The sequence below is a fragment of the Herpailurus yagouaroundi genome, unplaced genomic scaffold, assembly GCF_014898765.1.
Source record: "Herpailurus yagouaroundi ecotype Mexico unplaced genomic scaffold, PumYag 214, whole genome shotgun sequence".
NCBI classification, from domain to species: domain Eukaryota; kingdom Metazoa; phylum Chordata; class Mammalia; order Carnivora; family Felidae; genus Herpailurus; species Herpailurus yagouaroundi.
In genome coordinates, this window is record NW_024412445.1 from 5,345,135 (window position 1) to 5,363,319 (window position 18,185).

The 18,185-nt window shown below is 49.8% G+C and overlaps 1 protein-coding gene across 1 annotated transcript in view; it reads right to left on the reverse strand.

The window, feature by feature from the left end:
* The window catches only part of COBL (cordon-bleu WH2 repeat protein), a gene marked incomplete at its 3' end in the record, with an annotated part of 182,830 nt that overhangs the window by 143,924 nt on the left and 20,721 nt on the right, over positions 1-18,185 (reverse strand). Inside the window, exons 3-4 of the mRNA XM_040455085.1 lie at positions 3,702-3,912; positions 1,794-2,022 (exon numbers count right to left, since the gene is read on the reverse strand). Of these exons, the coding sequence (XP_040311019.1) occupies positions 1,794-2,022; positions 3,702-3,912 (440 nt within the window). The remainder of the gene's footprint in view (positions 1-1,793; positions 2,023-3,701; positions 3,913-18,185) is intronic.

An 18,185-nucleotide genomic window follows, 5' to 3' on the forward strand; every position in this document is an offset into this window, starting at 1 on the left:
CCGGGCTGCTAAGAGCTCCCATGGAAGCAGGTGGCAGCAAAGCCTTCTGCTTCTCCAGGCTGCCAAACCCGGGAATTCCAGAAGAGTTGGGCCTCTGCCTAGCAAGGCCCCGCCTCCGGCCTTGGCCCCGCCTCCGGCCTTGGCCCCGCCTCCGGCCTTGGCCCTGCCCGCTCTGGAGCAGCTGCTGGCTGGGGAGGGGATGTAATGCAAGAGGGGCCTAGAGAGAGGGCTCCCCGCAGACATCTTCCGGAATGTTCTCCCTTCTTCCCAAATACTTGACTGCCAGTAGGGATAAAGGCGTTTGGCGGGATGATAATCAAATACTGCACAGCCGGCATAGCACATGGCACCGTACGGTCCAGATGAAAGAGACACCGTGTCCCGGGCAGGGGCCGGTCACCCACCATGCCCGTGCCGGCTGTTACTCCTTTATTTTCTGGGGACGCTGCTGGGGTCCCATCAGATAGAGCTGATGACTGACCTAGAAGAGAAACGCGTGTTTGTGCAAGCTTTTTGCTTTCACCTATTTGTGGGGACAGTTTTTCTTTCTTTTCTTTCCTTTTCTCCTTTTTTTTTTTCTTGTCTTACCAAATGAAAGCTCTATTTCCAAAGAGGCACAGAAACCAAATTTAAACAGGGCTGATAAGAGCCTGACAGACACGCCCACTATATCCAACCCTCGGAGCAGATGCTGGGAATAATCTTGTCTGAGTTTTTGAGAGATGCGGCATAAAACACAAGATGCATTGCTCTCAAATGTCAGAGCACTCTCTCTCTCTCTCTTTTTTTTTTTTTTTTTTTTTTGCAGGAATAAATAGTCTATGCATTTTATATGTGACTGAGCTAAAACCCTTCCTCGAATGGCAAATGAGACCTGGAGTCCAGAACCTGTGGGAGATTTGGCAGAGGAGAGAGATTCCATGATGATCACTGATTTTGCAATGACGTCAGTAATAAGAGAAACAGATTTTCCCGGAAGAATCTGAAGGACGCTAGAAACACACGAAAAAACAGGATAGGTTTATACTTTAAAAACCCTACCCACTCGGTATCTGTGGAATAAATACAAGGCAACAGATCAAATGAGCCTCATTAAAAGGCACTTATATGAAGTTCGTTTTAGTAAGTTCTAAAGTCAAGGGCTATGTATTTTTTTTTTTCACTTGCTCATTCATTGATTTATTTTGGTCTGACAGCTGTTTCAATATGGTCAGCCCTTTGTGTCAATCAGGGAAATCTGCTTATACACCTATCAGCCTCTGTGCCAACAGCGAGTGGTCTCGAGAGTGGCCACTCCCCCAGAGGCTCTGGGCCGTCAGGTCAAGTACCAAATTCACACGAGCAGTAGGTGTCTCTGGCATCAATGCTGAGGAAGCCCCACGTGGCTCTGTGGGTGGTTCTCGAGGACTGATCTCCTGAACTATAATTCATTCGGGCAGTTTCAGAAAAAGCTGAATTGTCAGCTGGTTCTGACAATGAGCAATGTTTGAGACTTGGGGCAGGTACTGAAAAAGAAATCCGAGACACTGGTTCATGCAGGCTTTGTGAGTAGTTCCGGTCCAGGGCCTGTTTTTATTCACGTCAAGGAAGCTCGAGGGAGACAGGGAATGAGCAGGACAGGCTCAGGATGGGGGGGGGATGCATCATTACAATCGAGGGGAACAGGAACAGACCAAATTTACTTTCTGCCCACTTCAACTCTGGACGAAGCTTGAGTGGCCTGAAAATCCAGGCACGGTGATTCCCGCCCGGGCTTTCCCCCAGCGGGCATCAAAGACGCAGGGCGGCCTCACCTCGTTTATTGTCCCACGCGTAGAGTTCCTTGATCCCCAGCTCGTTGAGGGACTTGGACAGCTCCAGCTCCTCCCCGGCGATGTTGTCCCTGAGGAGGACCACGTGCTCTGGGCTGACCTCACACTTTGCACAGATGACCGGGAGAATGTTCTGGAGCGGCACCTCGGGGCTCACACGCACCACGGCCTTTTGCGTTCGCAGGTAATTCACTACCAAGCGCACGGATTTCTGGAAGAACATACCGGACGAAAGTATTCTATAAGGGCGTGTTTGCACAAGGCTCCAACCCCTATTGGTGTTCTAGAATGAGTACGGCAAGATCTGGGGCAGCCCGAGCCCTTCTCCCGAAACTGAGTGGGTCATGGGCGGAAATGGCAGACTCAGTAGTGAACAATATGCACCTGGAATAAACCACTGACCATAGACTCGCTCACTAAGGAACAAACTGCTAACAACACAAGGGAATGGACATTGGGAGGGATCCTGATTTATAATTTAACACCTACGCCTAACTACCATCTTTCAAGGATCCCAACAGACCTGAACACAAGGCACCTGCACATATTGTCTACATGAAAATTGTTTGAAAGTATCACGAATAATTCAATTTCAAGAAAAATCCTAAAAAAAACCCCAAGATATCAAATTTTTGTTCAAATAGCCAAAGACCCACATAAATATATTAATATCTCTATAACTATATACGGTATGTATACATGTCTGTGTATATACATATTTTTGTGTACATATACTACATACACATATTTAAGCTGAAAATATATGAGGCATACAACAGACATATACATGTAATAAACATATAATGAGAGCCATTATAATCAGGGAAAAAACCAATCGGTTTGACTACACCTGATTCTAAATGTCTACTGATAAACGGACCGGTCAAAAAAATTTTAATATGCCAAAGGTTCATAAAGGCAACTTTTTCTTGGCCTTTACTGACTCGACATTGTCCGAACTCCCTGAAGAGAAGACCCACTAAGTGTGTGCTGAATAGTTAGTTGGATCCCATGCCCCTTTCCAGAGTGTCGATGGCACCAATTATAATTTATTAATCACCCAAACCTAAAAACGTACAGAAGATGAACTGCTGGCCAAACTGCCATGTTTAAAAGCAGAAACATTTAGTAGATATTCCAAGCACCTAAAAGCTTTCCAATGGCGTTAAAAGATTCACAGCAAAGCTTTATTAAGAAGTACCATAAGCAGCTGGAGTTCATTTTAACCAATAACCAAAAGCCTGAAATAAATCTGTGTATGAGATATTCCCCAAGTGCATTGAGTACAAATTTCGGATGTCAGTTTCTCAAAAGGGAAAACTCCTGTTTTTCCTCTGTCTAGGAGAAGTTCAAATCTTCCCTGTATTGCCATAGCTTCCTTGGACTGAAAGACCTAGGATTTTCTAGAGCGGTTCTATCTAATTCAACATGGTAGCCACTGGATCCTTGTGGTTATTCCAATGTAAAAGAATTATAACTAAATACAATTAAGAGCTCAGTTTCTCAATCACACAAGTTGCATCGCACCTGCTTAATAACTAGCTACACGCGCCAGGGGCGGCCTCCTTGGAACATGCAGGATTACAGACCATTCCCATCTGTGCAGAAAGTTCCAGTGGATGGCTCTGGTCTAGACTGATTCCTCTTCTATAACATCCGAAGGAGCAAAGTTACAACCGTGAATGTTATTAAGCTCAGTTTACTTCCATCTTTGAAAAGAAGCCCAGTTAGGGCCTCACTTTGCCCAGCGTTGTTAGTAGGCGTTCCAACAACAGCTGTCTGCAGGTGTTACTTAGATAAGAGGGGCCCCACCAGCCCCCTCCTCAACCCCTGGGCCACAGGTGTCTGCATATGTCCTCAGGTGACAAAGGGTCCGCTTGTCCTACTGACCTCAGGTGCTTTAGGTGGGCCAGGCTTAACCTTCTCTTCGGGAACTTTCTCTTTGAGAAACACAGTGTGCACATTCAGGGTCCCAACTAAAGTGTTTGGCTTAAAACTCAAAGGCTGTTGGGTTTCCGAAGACCGGATCTCCAGGGCATGGTGGGATGGATTCAGGTGGTTCTGAAGGCAAAGTTCAACCAGCAGGTCCATCATTGCATGGCTGCAAAAATGGAAACAAATCACATTAATTAGGGACGTTTGCACTCTCCCTTCGGTCAAGCTTGGGAAGGGCCAAACACACGAACCAGCAGGTGAATGTGCAGTCCTCTGTCTGGTCATGCTTATCAAGGGCAACGGCAGCTCGTGAATTCCTGACGCATGACTGTACTGGACGACACAGTCGTAACATCTGCAACACTAGTAAACAACAGAGCTGAAAGAGCGTCCAGTAGATCAAACCCGTAAGAGCGGGGGAAAGAGCTACACTTGTAGTTAATCCATGGATATGCTGAGTTGAATCCTAGGAGGTCAGTTAGCACAAGTGAGATCACTAAAAACTAGACTTTCAGTTATTCAAAATTATAATGTATCTTAAAAACTGAAGATTTTAAGTTGAAGATGATAGCTAAAAAAAAAAAAAAAAAGCATGGCTTAAAAAAAAAAAAAAAAAACAACTAAGAAAATGCCCTAGTTTGAATGTCCAAGATTTTCATAATGTCCCCCACCACAGGGGATTATTTACCATGGGAAAAGAATAACAGTGTGGATTCCTCCAAAGAATTTCATTTGCCTCTTTTATATCTGCTGGGCAGAATGCTTTTATATTTAAAGCCGACCTCTCTTTCCTAAAATTTCCCAAGCAATGGAGCATATACACCTTTCAAAAAGCATACGTCTTTCCTCTGATTTCTTTTTTAGTTTTCTAAGTGTTGATTTACTTTTGAGAGAAACAGAGGGAGACAGAGCGTGAGCGGGGGAGGGGGAGAGAGAGAGGGAGACACAGAATCCAAAGCAGACTTCAGGTTCTGACTGTCAGTGCGGAGCCCTACGCGGGGCTCAAACTCACAAACCATGAGATCGTGACCTGAGCTGAAGTGGATGCTTAACCGACTGAGCCACCCAGCTGTCTCCAAAACAACTTTTTAGAGCCATCTCCTCTATGACAGTATTTGCTCCCACCTACTATCTGGGAAGGAATTAACAGCATGTGTGTGAATTGGGGGATACTCGGGGACACTGGCGTCACCCGAGTTCAGGAGACTCCGGGCCCCCTGGACTATGATGGGGCATCTGTAGGGCTGATGAAGTGCCCACCCTCACAAGTGCCCCAGCACACACAGCCACACCAGCTAATAACACTGTAAGCTTGGATTCCTTCAGCTCCGGGGCAAAAATCATCTTTGTTCTGACAGCGAGATTAATGCAATACAACAAAAAGGCTGCAAGATGTGAGGACATTCCACTGAAAACTTCCATACCCAGGGGCGCCTGGGGGGCTCAAGTCAGTAGAGCGTCCCACTTCGGCTCAGGTCATGATCTCACGGCTGCTGGGTTCGAGTCCTGCGTCGGGCTCTGTGCTGACAGCTCAGAGCCTGGACCCTGCTTCGGATTCTGTGTCTCCCTCTCTCTCTCTGCCCCTCCCCACTTGTGGTCTGTCTCTCTCTCTCTCAAAAATCAATAAAACATTTTTAAAAAAAGCCTCAGTACAGAAAGCCGACTTCTAACAATACTAAAGTGACCTCATGTTATTTGTTCCCATGCCCTGTGTATCCTTGATGACACTTACACACTCCCCTTCCCAGTCACCCAGGCTGAGGGGTGGGGTCTCCAGGAGAAGGCAGATGGGCCCGGGACCCCGGTCCATCTGACGCTCGCTCCTTTCCGGTCTCTGTCTCCACCCACACTCTACCGGCACCAGGGTAAGCACACACAAATAAACCGCCAGACAAGTATTTGAATTACTCTTACAATATAAACCAGAAAGAACACAAAAGCTAGTAATGTCACTTTTCTGTTCTTTTAATGCAATACTTGGTGACATATTTGAAACACTGAATTAGATGCTGTAAAAGGGAGCAGCCGGCTCTGGGACAGGGTGGCATTTTCCCCCATTACTGGGAGTAAGTAAGCACCCTGCCCTCATGCAAGCCGGTACTTAACCGGACGTGCTAGTATAGTCACTACCCATTTTCCGCCCGAATAAAGAAGGGGGTGCCCAAGTCTCTGCCTTGCGTGTCCAGTGGCTTTCCCCCCAGAACTGACTGATCCATGCTGGCCTTCGCTATCTCACTTAATGCAGGATGGGTTCCTTCCCACAGAGAGCTCCTCATGTTCAAGTTACAGCGATATTGTCAAGAACTGAGGGTGGAAGGCAGTTTCTCAACAAAATGTTGGGGGCGGGTGGGGGAGGAAGAAGTTCCAAAGCAGAAAATTCTATGTGCTGGAGGCCTGTCTCCTCAAATTTACTATTAAATTGGGGGGAGGTGGGGCGCCCGGGTGGCTCAGTCGGTGGAGTGTCTGACTTGGGTTCGTTGAGTTCGAGCCCTGCGTCGGGCTCGTTGCTGTCCGCGCGGAGCTCGCTTCAGATCCTGTCTCCCTCTCTCTCTGCCTCTCTCTCTCTCTAAAAAAATTAAAAAAAAAAAGACAAAAAACTGGGGGGAGGAGAAGGCAGCAAAGCAAAGCAAAACAAAACACTGTTAAGAGTATGATCATAAAACTCAACAACCAGATGCCTGGCTGTCATATGTGCTTAAATTTTACGAAGAACACAGAGGCCAATTACAAAGTCAACCTGTTCCAGCACACTGGACGCTATCCTTTCCCAGTGGCAAGAGCCCAAGCCAAGACAGAGGGGCTCCCACAGGGATGTAAGGAGGTTTTGGGGTGACAGGAACTCAGGCTTTGATAGCTGTCTTGTTCTCCTTCGGGACATCTGTATCGGTGACCCCCAGAGGGACGCAGCTGACGAGGACTGAACCTGGGCTTCACTTAAGCAGCTGGACGTGCACCGGTACAAACACAAGGACTTGGGTTCGAAAGCATGACCTGATCTTACAACATCTCCTGCAGGGTCTGCCGCTCAGTGTGACCCTTCCCCAGGCTCATTTAAAACACGACCTGGGGGCACCTGGGTGGCTCAGTCGGTTAAACGTCCGACTTCAGCTCAGGTCATGATCTCGCGGTCCGTGAGTTCGAGCCCCGCGTCGGGCTCTGTGCTGACAGCTCAGAACCTGGAGCCTGTTTCAGATTCTGTGTCTCCCTCTCTCTCTGACCCTCCCCCATTCACGCTCTGTCTCTCTCTGTCTCAAAAATAAACGTTAAAAAAATAAAAAATAAATAAAAAATAAATAGAACACAACCTGATTTACTACTGCCCCGCTATACGCCTTTCAGCTTCGCGTTCCACGTAAAATGAGGCGCGTGGGGGTGGGTGGCCTTTCTGCCCCACCGGTTAATCTGCTATCAGCTGCCATTTAAAATGCCAAACTCCCAAGAGTAAGCCAGTTCTTCCAAGGCTCCTCTGATGCTCCTGGAAAAAGTCACCCAGAAAGAGAGGAAAGCCAAAGCACAATGGCAGTGCCCAGTGATGGGCAGAGGCACCTCCTGGTCCCCGTGGGCTTCTGTTACAGATTCACCTGCGGAGAGCTGACAGCTTCTCCAATGGGGTATCAGTGTGTGCCCTCCTGGGGTTGTAGCAAGTCCCTATGCCACTGGGCCACAGGAAGGAACCTTCCAGAGAATGGAGAAGGTTGCCTGCTTGGAACCTTCTGGAGACTGGAAAAGGTTGCCTGCTTAGAACCTTCTGGAGACTGGAAGAGGTTATCTGTTAAGAAACTTCTGGAGACAGGAAGAGGTTGCCTGCTCACTCGTACACATTCTCCTCATATCCTGAGCCTGACCCCTCCTTACCTCCCCCGCTCCCTGCCCTTGGATGCAGCAACACCTGACCCTGATGTGCAGCTTTGCACACACCAGCCGTGTGAAGTGTGGGCATCCTTCCCATGGGAGCAGAGCAGTTTAGTGAGGCACCTGAGGGGAGCTTCCCCGGGATGCTGTCCCAGCACCGCCACTCACCAGTTCTCAGACCCGCTCCCCGTGCCTCAGTTTCCTCACCAGTGAGGGCATTAATGACAGCGTCCACCTGTTAGAGACTTAAGTCAATGAACACTTGTAAGGCACTGAGCACAGTGTCGGGCATTTGTAAATGTGATGTGTTTGCAAAATACATGAGTTGACTCGTTCCTGTCTTTTCTGCTTTGGGATTCTGTGCAGTGAGATGCTGTACCCGGCTCAGAGCAGACATCCCATCTGTATGTGGCTGAGCTCCGTCCTGCTCTCAGCAAATGCCAAGCTTCCAAGTGGCATCCTTGAGACACTGCACCGTGAAGTTTCCCCAATCTTACAATGAAGCAAACTAAGGCAATCAGACAGGCTCACAATGTCAAACGAAGAGTCAGGTGTATTAAGAAAGCTGTCTAGACCATCAGTGCTAAGCACCCAAAGCACACCCTGCATTAACACTGCTGGGGACAACTGCGTCCTCCCCAAATTCACGTTGAATCGCTAACCCCCAACATATTTGGAGACGGGGCCTCTAAGGATGGGATTATGGTTACAGGAGGCCATAGGGTGGTACTAATCGGGTAGGATTAGTGTCCTTATAAGAAGGGGCACCAGAGAGCTTGCTCTGTGTACCCACAAAGAGGTGGTCATGAGCACAGAGCTATGGCAGCTGCCTATGACCCAGGATGATGCCTCGGAAGGAAATCTACCCGCCTGTACCGTGACCTTGACTTCCAGGTGCCAGAGCTCCGAGAAGCCATGTGTGTTGTTGAAGACCCCGGTGTCTAGTATTTTAAGGCAGTCTGAACTAAGACTAACACGAACACCCTTTGCAGGGTCTCTCTCTCTCTCTCTCTCTGATCCCAAGTACTAGAGGACTGATCACCCCAAACCACATTACTAGGGGTGCAGGGGTCACACGGTAGATGCTAGGGGTGCAGGGGTCACGTGGCAGATGCTAGGGGTGCAGGGGTCACGTGGCGGATGTTAGGGGTGCAGGGGTCACGCGGCGGATCTCCAGGGTTTCCTCTCTCGACTACTCCTCAATATTGTTTTTCCCTCTGACCTCTTTAATCTGTTCCCCAAATGCCTCTTAACTGCTCCTAACATAGGAATGATATTTACTTCCTGGTATTTGTGGTGATCTCTGTTTTTAAGTTTAAAAAGGATATACAATTTTTCCCCACATCTTTCTTTTAAAAAACACAATCACAAGGGCGTCTGGGTGGCTTAGTCGGTTAAGTGCCTGACTTCGGCTCAGGTACATGGTCTCACGGATTGTGGTTTGAGCCCCATATCGGGCTCTGTGCTGACAGCTCGGAGCCTGGAGCCTGGAGCCTGCTTCGGTTTCTGTGTCTTTCTCTCCCCACCCCCGCCCCGCCCCTCTCCCCAACTTGTGCACATGCTCCCTCTCTCTCTTTAAAAAAAAAAAAAAAATTGATAAGGAAAAGCCAGTCCTCTTTCACATGGTTCTTTTACAAATCCTGGCAGAGTGATGGTCAGCCTGTGCCCACAGTCCTGCCAGATGCAGAGGCACTCAGGACCAGAGAAAGGGAGAGGGCTCCTGGGGACCATGGGGCTGGGAAGTCAGAGAGGCCACGTCATCCTACTCTCATCAAGCTGGGCCAGGCAACGAGTCGAGGTAATGAGTCGCCCCTCTCTGGGACACACTCCTGTCTACACCGTAAGGCCTGCCCCTCTCTGGGATGCACTCCTGTCGACACCACAAGGCCTGTCCCCCTCTGGGACGCACTCTTGTCTACACCTCAAAGCCTATTCCTCTCTGGGACGCACTCTCGTCTATATCGCAAAGCTTGCCCCTCTCTGGGACGCACTCCTGTCTACACCGCAAAGCCTGCCCTTCTCTGGGACGCACTCCTGTCTACACCGCAAGGCCTGCCCCCCTCTGGGACGCACTCTCGTCTACACCGCAAAGCCTGCCCCCCTCTGGGATGCACTCCTGTCTACACCACAAGGCCTGCCCCTCTCTGGGACTCACTCCTGTCTACACCGCAAGGCCTGCCCCTCTCTGGGACGCACGCCTGTCTACACCGCAAAGCCTGCCCCCCCCCGGGATGCACTCCTGTCTACACTGCAAGGCCTGCCCCCCTCTGGGACGCACTCCTGTCTACACCGCAAAGCCTGCCCCTCTCTGGGATACACTCCTGTTTACACCGCAAAGCCTGTCCCTCTCTGGGACGCACTCCTGTCTACACCGCAAAGGCTGTTCCTCTCTGGGATGCACTCTCGTCTATATCGCAAAGCTTGCCCCTCTCTGGGATGCACTCTCACCTACACTGCAAAGCCTGCCTGTGGTCAGGCTGCTGAGGGTCATTCCTGAGCTGCATACGCTAACCTTAATTCCTGCCTTCTTCCTGCCATCCTGCCAGTGAGACCCTGGGCTCCCTCTCGGGGACTGTGCACTTCTCCAGGTCGTTCTCACACAGCCAGTGGCATGTGTTGCAGCCGGGGTTCTTGGAGTTTAACATATAATCTGAAATTTGGGGTGTATTAAAGGTCAGATTGCTGGGCTCCACTCAGAGTTTCAGATTCACCAGGACTGGTCTGGGAATTTGTATTTCTTTTATTTATTTACTTAGTTTTTTAGTTTATTTATATTCTGAAAGACAGAGAGAGCAGGGGCAGGGCAGAGAAAGAGAGAGAGAGAGAGAATCCACACTGTCCGCACTGAGCCCAGTGTGGGGCTTGAACTCACAAACCATGAGATCGTGACCTGGGCCGAACCGTTGAACCCGAAACTGGTCGAACGCAGCCTAGTTTCTTACTGGCCTTTCGTAAGAGGCCAGTAGGATTCCCAAGTCTTGAGTGAGGCAAGATCTAGCTACAAGGGAGCCCGTCCAGATGGCAGCTCCATGTGGCATCAGAGGGGCAGGGCATGGCAAGGCGTGCGCGGGGCCAGCCAAGAGGCGGTCCCGACAGACGAGGTCGGGTACAAAGGAACACACAGGCAGGACACACAAAAGGACAATGAAGGGACAGGAGACTCAAGAAGCCCACAGCCAGAGAAGCTCGTGGGTCAGAGACAGGGCTCTACGTTCAAGGCTAGGGTCACCGACTAGGGTCTGGTCCCGGGCCCGTCAAGTGAGGCCGGAGGGAACGAGACGGCAGCAAAATGACCAGGGGAAACTTCACCTCACGTACAAGTCTGAAGCCAAGTCATCAGGATGATGGGACCAGAGTCCCCAAATCCTGCTGGCCACACCCTCACAGAACCCAAATGCCTCGCGGGGCCAGGCAGCCACCACAGCCTGCAAGTGGTCTCAGTATGTGACCCTGGGGACAGATGGGGTTATGCCAACTGGACAGACGTGCCCTCTCTAAGGCTTTTCAAACTGTTTGCAAAACCATGCTGGTTGGAACACCTTGACCTAGAGAGAAACGTGCAGAGGCTGGAGAGCCTGATAAGTTTTCTGGCCACGGGCTGTTACCTGGGGAGGTGTGGACAGGTGATATCAACATGGGTGCAGGCTGGTTAGGCTCTCCCCACGTAATTTGTGCTCTCTCGGAACTTGGACCTCATCATCCTTGACCTCTATCCTGGAGGACAACTTTCTGCAAGTCTGGAGCCTCCTGCGTCCAGGTCATAGCACAAGCAGGCTTTTGCTTCTTACGTGGCAGGTGAGCCAATGCACTCCCTGGGGGGAGCTGATTCACAGCCGATTACGTGTAATTTTTTTTTTTTTTTTGAGAGAGAGCATGAGTGGAGGCAGGGAGGAGAGGGAGAGAGAGAAAATCCCAAGCGGTTTCTACACTCAGCGTCGAGTCTGACGCAGGGCCCGACTCCACGACCCTGGGATCATGACCTGAGCCCAAATCAAGAGTCAGACACTCAACTGACTGAGCCACCCAGGTGCCTCTGCCCAATTACCTTCAAAGTTATATTAGTGTTTATTTTATTTTATTACTTTTTAATATTTCTATAGTTTTGAGAGAGAGAGAGAGGCAGAGTGTGAGCAGGGGAGGGGCAAAGAGAGAGAGGGAGGGAGACACAGAATCTGAAGCAGGCTCCGGGCTCTGAGCTGTCAGCACAGAGCTCGATGCAGGGCTCGAACTCATGAACTGTGAGATCACGACCTGAGCCAAACTCAGACGCCTAACTGAATGAGTCACACAAGTGCCCCTCTTATCTTGATTAAAAAAAAATGTTTTTAAGGTTTGTTTAATTTTGAGAGAGACAGAGAGCGAGCAGGGGAGGAGGAGAGAAAGAGGGAGACACAGAATCCGAAGCAGGTTCCAGGCTCTGAGCTGTCAGCACAGAGCCCGACGCGGGGCTCAAACTCACGAACCGTGAGATCATGACCTGAACTGAAGTTGGACGCTCAACCGACTGAGCTACCCAGGCGCCTGTTAGCGTTTATTTTATACATGCGTGTGAAATTTGCATGTTTTAACGTTTTTAAAAATGCTTATTTATTTTTGAGAGGGGGAGAGAGAGTATGATGAGCCGGGGAGGGTCAGAGAGAAGATTGGAAGCGAAGCGAGCTCTGTGCTGACAGCAGAGCCTGGTGCGGGCTGGAACTCACGAACTGTGAGATCACAAGCTGAGCCAAAGTCTGACCTTAACTGATTGGCCCCCCAGGCATTGCAGCCCAGTTATCTTTCAAATTATGTTAGTGTTTATGTTAAACGTGCACGTGAAATCTGCACACTGCTTTTAACAGAAGACTAGTGCTCCCTATACTTGAGGAAAATGAATGTTCTGATGTGCCCGTTTCCTCACGACTTGCTTGGCACTGGAACAGAGCTCTGTGTCCCCAGAGGCATTCGTAATCTTGTTTGATGGGGACCCGGGGCGCTCAGGAGACTCGGCCCCACACGGCTGCCTCATGTCCGGGCCCTTGGATCTCCCCGTCTCTTGCACAAACGGGTCATTTTGCAAGTGAGTTTTATTTCCTTCTGCTTGCTGGGATGTCCTCCTCCTAGTGCTCCAGAAAAGTTAGGTGTTAGGGGGATGCCTGGGTGGCCCAGTCGGTGAAGCATCGTACTTTGGCTCAGGTCGTGATCTCACGGTTTGTGGTTTCGAGCCCTGCGTCACGCTCTGTGCTGGCAGCTCGGAGCCTGGAGCCTGTTTCGGATTCTGTGTCTCCCTCCTTCCCTCTCTCTTTTAAAAATAAATAAATAAACGTTACAAAAAATTAAAAAAGAAAAAAAGAAAGATGGTCCCGCAAGGTCATCGACGACAGACTTTGGGGGAGGAGGATGTGTCCGGCAGGCTTCCTGACTGTAAGGAGCGTCCCACTTTGGGGGGACATAGACAAGAGGGGAGATCATGCATGGAGGGGGGCGGGGGGGGCAGGGAAATCTCTGTGCTTTCCTCTCAATTCGAGGGAACTACAGCTGTTCTAGAAAAATTAAAAGTGTTCTAAAAGAAGCTATTGCCCAAACAGAAACGTCAATCAACTAAACCAAACCAACTTGTTAGCCAGCTATTTAGGGAGCTGCCTTCTTGTGGCTGCCTCCCCAGCACCAGAACTGGCCTTTCTCACCTCACCTCCTCAGCTCGCTAAGCAGCAGAGAAGAACAAGCTTCCTTTGGCCCCCAGAGCCCCGGGCTCCTCGGGAGAGGCTTCCCCAACACGTCGGGGGGCGGGGGGTGAAGGCACCCCAGAGCTGACGGCGGCTCACGGCCTCCCTCCCCTTTACCTTGGAACAGGTATGCTCTCTCCAGAAGGAACGCGAAACCCAATGCCTGTGCTATGAGAGCCTGTGCTGTTCCAGAAACTCTGGAGCCCGAAAACCCCTGGACAATTTTAAGTGCGTCTGTGCGGAAGGGGGTCCAACGGCCTCTGCTGAAAGAATCGCAGGCATGAATTCCGAGGGAGATTTCCTGTGTTTCCGCAGAGGGAACATCGGCCTTTTCCTGCCCTGGGGCCTCCTGGGTTTATGTGCCAACATGGACCTGATTTCCCACGTCGAAAGACACAGCCCCAACATTCTAGAGGCTGACACAGCTTATGAGGCTCTCTTTTGGCTAAGGTCTTTTCAAAGGTCTTTTCGTTAAGTGTGCCCCAGCTAAAGCGATGGAACTGAATTGGTGGCCTCGTTTACTACCCACGTGCCGTGCTGGTAACACCATTCCTAAACACAGACCACAGCATTTCTCTTAGGAATGGCCCAGAAAGAACAGGGGCGCCTGGGCGGCTCCGTCGGTCGAGCGTTCGACTCTTGATTTGGGTTCAGATCATGTTCTCACGGTTCGTGAGACTAAGCCCTGTGTCAGGCTTTGCACTGAGCATGCTTGGAATTCTCTCTCTCTCTTTCTGCTCCTTCTCAAGTTGTGTGTGTGTGTGTGTGTGTGTGTGTGTGTGTGTGTGTTCTCTCTCTCGAAATTAAATAAACTTAAAAAAACAAAAAAGAACGGCCCAGAACAAGAATTCTTACGTCATAATTTCTATAAGAACAGACTGAGTCTTTCATTTAAGTTTCTAAATCCAAAGGAAGCTTAAAAAAAAAAAAAAAAAGAACAAACATCAGTCATACACAGAACGCCATCATCAGACTGCAATGAACTAATGTTCTCTCTAGGAGAATCTTTCCTAACAGGAGAAAGCATGCTTAAGGGGCTGATTACAAATTACAAACTGCTTGCTTGTCCCATGAACTATGGGACATGTTCTCTAGAAAAACCGGAGAGAGAAACCACATCGATTAGTAATTAGTAGATTTGAGGCAAGGGTCAGGAATTGGGACTTCAACCCGCTCGGGTATTATTAAAGAGCGTGACATATAAAACCAGTTCCCCAAGCAAGCACCTGCTGTATCAGCAAGGGTCACGATGCCAAGGACCCAGTTACGAAAGCCCACAGGCTGCAGCTCTGACTCACTTAATCCCGCAGGAAGCCTGGGAGAAAGGGTTATACTTCACTGCTGGGAAAGAGGAAAGTGTTTTCATATCCCTTCTTAAAGCTGCCCGTATTCTCCTGGCTACAAACTACCCAGTGGTAGTTTCTACTTTGTAAGGAAAAGCAATTTTTTAAAGGATAAAATTGGAAGAACGTGTTCACAGTTTGGAAATGGTGTTCAGGGGAGCCCAGGTGGCTCAGTCGGTTAAGCATCTGACGACTGGTTTCGGCTCAGGTCGCCATCTCATGGTTTGTGAGATGGAGCCCCGCGTCGGGCTCTGCGTTGAAGGCGCGGAGCCTGCGTGGGAGCTTGGGACTCTCTGTCTCCCTCTCTTTGCCCCTCCCCTGCTTGTACTTGTGTGTGTGTTCTCTCTCTCTCTCTCAAAATAAATAAAAAGATAAATAAAGAAAGAAAATGGGGACGCCTGGGTGGCTCAGTTGGTTAAGCATCCGACTGCAGCTCAGGTCATGATCTCACGGTTCGGGAGTTCAAGCCCCGTGTCGGGCTCTGTGCTGACAGCTCCCAGCCTGGAGTCTGCTTCCAGTTCTGTCTCCATGTCTCTCTCTCTCTGCTCCTCTCTCCCTCTCAAAAATAAATAAACATTAAAAAAATTAAAAATATATATATGTAAAGAAAGAACATGACTTTCAAAATAATATTTGTACTTGTCAGGGAGGCATTCTGTCTCTCTGCGTGCATTCGCACATATGAGAGTATCGCGACAGGACTCAGAGGCCACTTTCCTAAAAAATACGGAAGCAGATTGACAGTGGCAGTGGTTTCACGGGGGTACACTTAGCTACAGGCCCATCGGGTAGGTCACAGTCAATATTCACAGTTTTTATATCTTAATCCTACCTCAGTAAAATGGTATTTTTCAGCGTAACTAAAAACTGGGTTGAGAATACAAGGACGGCAAGTAAACCATCATACGTTCGCTGATAGAACATCATGCACCTATTCGTTTGTAAACCTAGAATAATGTGGCATGTGCCTCAAGCGAAACTTCCACAGGAGAAATGTACTGAGGACACGGACCGCTCTGTAAGAAACCGGAAACTCCTGTCACTGGAACCCCCTGTCGCATGAAGCCCGGTTGCTGGGTTCCCCCTGGGGAGCAAGTGCCACGCCGGGCGTGGGGGCGGGTGGTACCACCGTGGGAAACAGGTTGACATCACTTAGCATGGGAGAAGATGCCGTGTCCCACGACTCAACAGCTCCCCTCCCAGCCATACACCGAGGCTGTTTCCGGTCCCTGCATGCACACCTCACGAAGCAATTTTTAAGGTGTACATAGCCCTGTGCACATCGAGTTGCCACCTAGAATTTTCAGTATAAACAGCTGCAAAGCATAAAATTTCAGGGAGAATCTAAATACTGACATTTAAAATTTTTTTTTAACTTTACATTTATTTTTGAGAGAGAGAGAGGCAGAGCATGAGCAGGGGAGGGGCAGAGAGAGAGAAGGAGACACAGAATCCGAAGCAGGCTCCAGGCTCCGAGCTGTCAGCACAGAGTCCAACGCGGGGCTTGAACCCATGAACCGTGAGTTCGCGATGTGAGCCGAAGTCAGACACGCAACAGGCTGAGCCACCCAGGCGCCCCCTAAATAGTGACATTTTAAAATACAAGTGCGCCTGGGTGGCTCAGCTGGTTAAGCATCTGACTCTTTTTTTTTTTTTTTTTTTTGGGACAGAGAGAGACAGAGCATGAACGGGGGAGGGGCAGAGAGAGAGGGAGACACAGAATCGGAAACAGGCTCCAGGCTCCGAGCCATCAGCCCAGAGCCTGATGCGGGGCTCGAACTCACGGACCGCGAGATCGCGACCTGGCTGAAGTCGGACGCTCAACCGACTGCGCCACCCAGGCGCCCCTCTGACTCTTGATTTAGGTTCAGGTCATGATCTCGTGACTCATGGGATCCAGCTCCACGTTGGGCTCTTCACTGACAGTGTGGAGCCTGCTTGGGATTCTCCCTCTCTCTCTCTCTCTCTCTCTCTCTCTCTCTCTCCCCCCTCTCTCCCCCCTCCCCCCGCCCCTTACTCACCTGCTCACTCACACGCTCTCTCTCTCTCTCAAAATAAATAAACTTAAAAAAAAAAAAGTGTTCCATTGCTGTCTTCAATGCTTTGCCAAGAATAAAAGCCACCCACAGTGACGTGATTTCCATCACTATCCATTTTAAAAAGTAAATCTGAGCACTGAAGGATTGAAATATGTTCAATCACTTCTTGTTCTCGTTTTCCAAGAAACAGGACTTCTATTCACTCCTGCCTCAGAATTAGACAAATCTATCTTTATGCTTCAAAGTCTCTATACTTGATTACTGTATCACTCTATTGTAAAAACTGTATGAACACTGAGATTTAACGTCTGTGTTCCTGTGACTTTGTTAAAATAGAGTTATCAGTGACATCAATAGTAGCTCAAAATTGGGGCGCCTGGGGGGCTCAGTGGGTTGAGCTTCCGACTTTGGCTCAGCTGATGATCTCACGGTCAGTGAGTTCGAGCCCCACGTCGGGCTCTGTGCTGACAGCTCGGAGCCTGGAGCCTGCTTCGGATTCTGTGTCTCCCTCTCTGTCTGCCCCACCCCGCTCACGCTCTGTCTCAGAAATAAATAAACATTTAAAAAGATAGTAGCACAAAATTGATCAATGTAATGATATATTTTGGAAAAAAATCAGAAATTCTATCAGTATTGAAATTCTTAATCCTATGATTGCAGGAAGCTTTGCCAATGTCTCCCTTTTGCCTTTTGTGGCTGACGTGGGAAGAAGGGCACATAACCCTGACCTCAGGCACATTCCTGGGCGGATCAGATCTCACAAAGGATTCAGGTGGGCATCTCGGGGCTGAAAACTGTTCGCCTTAAATTTAAAATCCATGGGGCACCTGGGTGGCTCAGTGGGTTAAGCGTCCGACTTCGGCTCAGGTCATGATCTCGCGGTTTGTGAGTTTGAGACCCGCATCGGGCTCTGTGCTGACAGCTCCAGGCCTGGAACCTGCTTCCGGTTCTGTGTCTGCCCCTCCCCCACTCATGTTCTGTCTCTGTCTCTCCAGGGTGAATAAACGTTAAAATTTTTTTTAAAACTTAAGATCCATGGGTTGGGTTTTAGCCATCAGTCTAAAGTTGCTCTGGAAGCTGTGTTTGGAAATCTGATCCATGTATTTATACTTCCGGGGGCCAGACCGTCAGTGGTCACTCGGATGGCCTCTCAGCCTGTATAACCTCAGCGCCCGGGATGCGGACTCCGCGGGTGCTGCTGGGCCCCCTCCCCCGAGCTTACCCTCTCCCAGGACTGAGCTGCGCAGCCCTTGCTCTCGAAGGAGGATGGGGGCTGGGGGGGGGGGGGGCATGCGGTCATTCCACACTGTCACCCAGGCCCAGATTTGTACCCCGGGGCCCCAGATCCTGCCCCACAAGGGAGCGAGCACAGTCTCTCAGGATCCACTCTTCGGTTCTCCTTGGACCCGAGGCTGGATGGCAGTGAGCCCCGGGCGCGCCGGGGCCGGGGTGACAGCGCCCCCCCGCCCCGAGGCGCCAGGGCCCTTACCTGCCGCTGACCAC